The 7,127-nt window shown below is 47.0% G+C and overlaps 1 protein-coding gene across 1 annotated transcript; it reads left to right on the top strand.

Moving 5' to 3' along the window:
• The first annotated feature begins 3,439 nt into the window (after window positions 1-3,439).
• Window positions 3,440-5,095, top strand: LOC148038982 (pathogenesis-related thaumatin-like protein 3.5). The gene is made up of 2 exons (XM_087674839.1): window positions 3,440-3,935; window positions 4,104-5,095. Exons 1-2 carry the CDS (start codon window positions 3,857-3,859, stop codon window positions 4,826-4,828), a joined length of 804 nt encoding a protein of 267 aa, XP_087530965.1. The 5' UTR covers window positions 3,440-3,856; the 3' UTR covers window positions 4,829-5,095.
• The last annotated feature ends 2,032 nt before the right edge of the window (window positions 5,096-7,127 follow it).

The raw sequence follows: 7,127 nt of genomic DNA, 5'->3' as shown, positions 1-7,127 counted from the left end.
GTTGCCCTTGTGCTTTTGGCCTTTTCTCCTTTTCTTTCTTCAGTCGGGCTACCTTTTTCCGCCTTTGCCCTGCGTCTTTTCCATTTCCTTTTGCTTTCTTCGTGTTGGGATTAACACTTTCGCTTGGTGAAACTGCTATTTCTGATCACATTCCTATTCTAATTACCTTTAGATTGGCTGTCACAGGTGCTTCCTTGAGTGGTCCCCCTCCATTTCGCTTTAACTGCTCATTTCTGGAGGATGAAGCATTTCTCAGAGCTCTCAAGGCTAAATGGAGGTCTGTAAGTGAGGAAGCAGGAATGGCTGCTTCTAGGTGGTTGAACTCCTTGCATGCAATCTCTAACTTGTCCAAATCTCACGGGTAGAAGCTTGCTGAAGCAAAAAGATGCAAATACAGAGCTGCTGCAGTGTGAGGACCTATCTATTGGAAGCTTTAGCCCTCAACCTAGAGGATAACTTGTTGCAATCTCTTCTGCTTAACGTTGAGCAGTTTCTCATAAGATGTGAGGAGGACTCTGTTAAGACGACCAAGGTCATGTTAAGAGGGAAGTGGAGTATTTTGGGAGATGCTCCAAATTCCTTTTTCCTTAGCTCCCTTAAATTGAAATAGAAAAAAGAGACTATTGCAGCATTGGAGGACGAGCACGGCCAACTGCACACTGATGAAGTCACTATTTCCAGAATTCTTGAGAATCATCTCTCCTCAATTGTTGGATCTGAACCAACTACCCCCCTGGACTACTAGGACAGACTGGAAGCCTTCTCGCAGGATGTCTTTTTGATTTGCATACAAGATGCATTGCTCCTTGAGCGGTCCTTTACCCTTGAGGAGGTACACTTTGTTGTCATGCAGATGAAGAAGGGTAAAGCTCTTGGACCTGATGGTCTCCCTGCAGAATTATTTCAGACAATTTGGGATGCCTGTGGTGCAGACCTAGTTGCTTTCATGAACTCTATCAGGGTGTCTGGCACCTTGGAAGCTGAGTTCAATCAGGGTCTAATCAAGTTGGTTCCAAAGACCCCCTTGGCCATTAAGGCATCTCACTGGAGGCCTCTGACAATGCTTAACTTCACTTATAAGGTGATTGCCAAGACACTGGCCATAAGGATCAAGTACCTCCTGGGTAGGGTTATTCACCCTAGTCAATATGGGTTTGTTAATGGGAGGAAGATACAGGATGCCATACTTAATCTTGTATTCTCAATGGACCTTGCTATGACTCACAGGCATGACTTTGTCTTGGTAAATGTCGATTTCGACAATGCTTATGACAGAATTAATTGGCAATTCATCGAAGGTGTGCTTCAAGCCTTTGGCTTTGGCACAATCTTCAGGAAACTGGTGAGTTCCCTCTTTTCTAATGCTACTGCGTCCATTAGCATAAATGGCAATATCACTGGTGCCTTCCCCCTTAAAAGATCTATTAGGCAGGGCTGTCCGTTGGCTCCATTGTTATTTGCCCTGATTACTGACCCTCTATTGCGCAAGATTGATAAGCGGGTTCAAGATGGAATTATATTCAAGATTTCTCTACCAGATGGTTCTGTGGCTTCTTCCCAGTTCTTCGCAGATGACAATGTGTCCATTGTTGCTGCCGAAAAAGCTTTTGTGGATGCCCTCATGGTAACTTTCAATGAATTTGCTGAAGTCTTCTCCTCTGTCATTAATTGCTCCAAGACTGAGATGCTGCCTCTCATGTGGGGGGAACCAATGTCTTGGATGTATAGCTATGGCTTCAAGATTGTCCAGCCTGGTGAGACCATTCGTTATCTAGGGCCTCCTGTTGGCATTGGCCTAATGACAAGACAGAGATTTCTGTGGTTTTGGGAAAAGATCACGGCTAAGATTAACAAGTGGCACAATGTGCCCCTCTCCCTAACCGGCAATATCACGATGAATTCCTATGGAGCATGGAGGGCTCAAGCAAAATGCCCCAGTTTGGCTGGGATCTGATCACTTTGGACAAGGAGGAAGGGGGTCTAGGCATTGAACCCCTGGCGCTTAAAGCTAAACGTCTTTGCTTTCAAGTGCTACTCAAGATGGGAGAACAACAGCCCTGATCAATCATCCTCCGGAGCTGGATAGCAGAGGCAGCCCACAAGGGCGGATCATGGCTCGAGCTTGGTTGGCAGGATGCAATCTGCAATTACCAAGTTGCAATCAGAATTCCTCAGTCTGATTTAGCCCAAGCTCTAGTAAAGGGCTGGCAATAAGTTATTTCACAAGCTCATTGGTCAGCTACGGCCTGCAGAAATGGTGATTCCTCTCTAAGGACCAGTTTATGGGCAAACCTCTTTGCCTATGATCCTCCTATGAGCTCGATGGCTAGCAACTACAGAATGACGAAGAATATCTCTAACAAAGGCCTGAAGCTATGGATACAAGATTGGGACCTGGACCTATCTCGGGTGGTCAATATTGGGCTAATCAGTGAGCGCTTTGGGCTAAGTCAGTTGGAAAGTATTTGGCTGGAGAGTATCCTCAGATATAAGCACCCGGATTGGCCAACTGCCAGTGTCGTTGTGCCCAATAAGCTTGTTCACTCTTTGGTGAGCCCTGCGGGTGTACAACTGATCAAATGTCACAGGAGGTCTGATTTCTCTGCTCCCTCTCTGGCTATACCTCTCCTTTTGGGGGACAAATGGAGATCCTCTTGCCCAATGGCTAGAGTCAGTTCATGGAAAAGAAGAATCAAGCAGGTGTGGAAAGCTACCCCTGTCTGCAAGCTTTACTTCTTTAGATGGAGGGTTGTTACTAAGAAGCTCCCCTTAAGAGCTCGACTGGCCAAGAAGATAGCGATTTCCCCAATGTGTCCCCATTGTAAGCAAGCTGAAGAAGATGAAAAGCATGCATTCTAGGACTGCAGGTACATTACCCCAGTTTGGGCTAAGGTTCGGAAGTGGTTGCGGGAGGCGAATCTCAGAGGCAGATTTTACCCTTACCTCAGACCTCTTTGCAGATCAAGGCCTCTTGGATGAGGCTTCCTGGAAACTCCTAAGCTTATTGACAGCGGTCACCCTGAAGTTTATTTGGGATAGAAGAAACTTTGTTGCTTTCAGAAGCAAGCAGCTTTTTGTGCCTATGGATGCTATTCGAATGCTGAAGGAAGAAATGCTTTCTATGTTAAACCCTCTTAGGAGGTTTCATTGGATATTCAAACTTTTTGCTAGGAAGTTGGACAACATGGCCCTGTAATCTTTTTTGTAATCAGCTGCTCCAATGGTCTTGAGACGTGTTACACTTCTCAGTGTTGTATTTACTTTACATTAATATCAACCTCGCATTAAAAAAAAAAAACTTTCGGCTCTACTTCTGCCATGGTGCTTAGAATATGCCACTACAGCAGACATACAAGCCTTTAATATTAAGGGATATGTACTCCAAAGATGTAATTTACTAACTAGTAACTGGGCTCACAAGTTACAACTAGCCGTTTCAGCGCTGTTCTCAACGGCTTTCACATACTCCCTAGCGCAGCACCGAAAAATTCTATTGGCAGATCGGCCTTCACCAACCCCAACCGACCCTTGAACCGTCCAAGCACACCATCATCTATCGTCGAGCCAATTTCTGTCGTTGGGTACTTCTCCACAGAACCACAGTTCGGCTTCCAACTTCGCGGTTTGGGAGCGTGTTTACTCCCGAGTCCCGGAAACCTCGGGCCCCTCTCTCTCTCAAGAGTCTCCCTTGTGTGCGCCTGTAACACGGAAGCCAACCTACAAGTCCGTGTCTCTCTCTTCCTGAGTCCCGCTCCCTTGCGCGCGTTTCTGCAACACGAAAAGCCCAACCTACAAAGCGGCGGGCGAGACCTGTTATTGCTTATAATCGTTGCCTCTTTTGCGAGGAGGGATCAGAATGGGTTGGCTAGCTGGAGCGGTGGTTCGAGGCAATTATCGGAGATGGGGTTCGGGCTGGATGATGTGTGTTGTGTCAGGTGAGCAGCTGCTAGTCTGGTTGTTTTTGGGGCGATGAGAGTCGATGTTGCATGCGACGCCCTATTGCTCGTGTGGTTTGTGGTAGCGAAGGCAACTGATTGCAGTTCAAATATGCTGCCTATAACGACTGAAGGTATATTTATTGTGTTACTGTGTTTTGGTTGCAGCAGCAGTCGTATTGTTGGCGAATGCAGGTGAGCTGGCGGGCAGCACGACGTTCACGGTGACCAACAAGTGTTCGTACACGGTCTGGCCGGGGGTGTCGCCGGACGCAGGGCAGCCGGCGCTGGCGGGTGGTGGTTTCGAGCTGGCGCCGGGGCAGAGCAGCGTGCTCAGCCCGCCTGCGGGCTGGTCGGGCAGGCTGTGGGGCAGGACGGGATGCGCCTTCGGTGGAGGGGCGGTGGCAGCGGGACCCGCCTGCGCGACGGGTGACTGCGGGGGCGCGGTGGCTTGTGGCGGCGCCAGCGGGGCGCCGCCGGTCACCCTCGCCGAGTTCACGCTCGGAGCACCGGAGGACTTTTACGACGTGAGCCTGGTGGACGGGTACAACCTGCCTCTGGCGGTGGTGGCGGCGGGGGGGAGCGGCGGCTGCGGGACTGCGGCCTGTGGGGCGGACCTCCTGACGGATGGGGCGTGCCCGGCGCAGCTGCAGCTGGAGGCGGGCGGCGCCGGCCAAGTGGTGGCCTGCAAGAGCGCCTGCGACGCCTTCAATGACCCCCAGTACTGCTGCACCGGGGCCTACAGCAGCCCCCAGACCTGCGGGCCCTCCGCCTACTCCCAGCTCTTCAAGTCCGCATGCCCCTCCGCCTACAGCTACGCCTACGATGACCCCTCCAGCACCTTCACCTGCTCCTCCCCCTCCGACTATTCCATCACCTTCTGCCCGAATTAGATTAGCTAGCTAATATACCTCAGCTCAGCTCCCCGCCGCCCGCCCCCACGCCCCCCCAAAAACCTACTACCGTCCCTTTGCTCAGCTTTATACATGAACTACCTGTACATGCTCGTCGCTCGATCATGAAACTATCTATCACCCACCACCATTTTGGTCAGGCTCCCTGAGCCTTCCTTTCCTCACTGTATATTATTCCGTCTTGCTCATCATTATATTCGACTGCTACTCTCAATGATCAGTGATACTAGAAATCGTGTTGTCTCCCCTGTTGCGTGTTCGTACCGAATCGTACGCGAAGCTCAGGCTGGACTTAATATTAAAATTATACAACAAATTATTAAATATCACATTTCAATTTTCAATGACTAGCATGTCAAAAGTGACACATGAGTGAAGTAAGATAAGCACGCGGCCCAGGGGCCAGTAGGCTCAGGATGCCGACCCTAACCCAACAAGGTTTTAAGCCACATGAATGCTGTGCCTATCGCTAGCTGCAGATGCGACGACAGGCACATGAGCGCCAGAGGAGGCACTGGGCAGTATGCAATAAAATATAACACAGCGCTCTTCTATTCGTCACCTGCGCCATGACGGTAGATTTGTAAGAGAAAGGGGAAGGAATGCACTCCGGCAGCAGGCAAAATGAGTGCAAGCCAATAAAGAAAGGGGTTTTGATAACAGTATGCATAATTTCGGCCACATGGAATTCCATGTTTTTGTATTGGAGTGAAACATATTATCATGGTAAAAGGAGTTACAGCATGAAAAAAGGATGTAGCGAGGCTTTATGCCTCGACACTTACCTTCCTAAAACCCAACTTGAATATCTAGGAATTCTGGGACCAACGAAGCAAGTACATCCAGTAGATCTTGTTTTAGCTACGTATCAAGCTTCTCATTCCTGCCCCCACCAAAGAGAGTGACACACCAATTGGACCATATAAATTTAATGGTCACTCCAAAGATGACATTTATCAACCTCCACCTTCATCCATTTTAATGGTCAGTGGAGAGATGTTTGACTCTAAGTGCTAAGTGTCTTGGTAGCTAGAGTCTTATAGGCAAAATTCAAATTTAACATAGTCAATGGTCTCGAATCCTTATAGGCAAAATTCAACATATATTACAAGATATAGGCCTTATATCGACGTTAAAAGCGATGAAAATGTAAATAACAAAATTTGCCTCTGTCGTTGCAAAAAGCGTCGTTATTGGCGACATCATAGAACAGTCGGTATTAGTGTCGTTGATACCGACGCAAATAACGACGTTGATACCGACACTCTGCGACGCTAATAACGACGCCAATAATGACGCGTGCAGTAAATTTGCGACACTAATAACTATGGTAACAAGGAAATTTTTTTTGTGTAGTTTCTGCATTGTGTACAATGCTCGTGTAAACAAAAACAAAGTATACTGAAATCATAACACTGATACATGAAATAAATACATGATCGCATAATGAAAGCGACTTGTATTATCATGATAAGATATCATTACTACATAGAAAATGTCTACACAGATCAGACGACCAAAAAAGAAAGGTGTGTGAGCTCCAGGGATCCAAGGGCGAGCTATATATCCTCGCCATCCGAAAGCTTGTCCCGATGCAACGGAGCATCGAACGGACTCTGCAAAAAAAGAAACAACACATCAATCCACTATACAACAATGCATTCTAATTAAACATGGTAACTACGGACAAGAAAGATGAGTGACTTACAGGGCCGCTGTGTCTATACAGTCGGTTGATCAATGCAGTGAGATAGTGTCTCTCTGCATATCGAGTCTCAAGGCCAGTCACTATAACAGAAACGAGGCATAGACGCGCATGTTAGACACGCAAAGTCGGGCGCATCTATCATAGCGTCTATAAGTGCGTGTAAACGTGCGTGTAAATAGACGCGAATTTTGCGTCTATATATCCGCGCAAATAGACGCTAATATAGACGCGCCAACAGACGCACAATTATTTAACCACCTAAAATTGCAATTCACATAATTAAAAAACCAAAGTTAATAATTATTTAACCATCTGAAATTGATTCTTGAGCATGCACGTGTACGCATGATAAAAACCATAGAATTAAGAATACACATTGAATCATTGAATTAAAAAAATAGAGTTAATAATTACTTTTTTATTGCTCTCTAATGAATGGCAGTTCCTCCAGTCGACAAGCCTGATATAAGTAATTAGCGGCAAGCGGACAGAAATCTTACAATTAGTAGCAAGCATTGCAATATGTATCTCGTAATTTCTCTACGTACTTGAAGATGATAAAAGATACTT

This window comes from Lygodium microphyllum, chromosome 3 (genome assembly GCF_053477565.2).
Source record: "Lygodium microphyllum isolate KBCC chromosome 3, Lygodium_microphyllum_v1.1.10, whole genome shotgun sequence".
Lineage (NCBI taxonomy): Eukaryota > Viridiplantae > Streptophyta > Polypodiopsida > Schizaeales > Lygodiaceae > Lygodium > Lygodium microphyllum.
The sequence above is the reverse complement of the archived record's forward strand: the minus strand, read 5'-3'. Positions and strand labels throughout refer to the sequence as shown.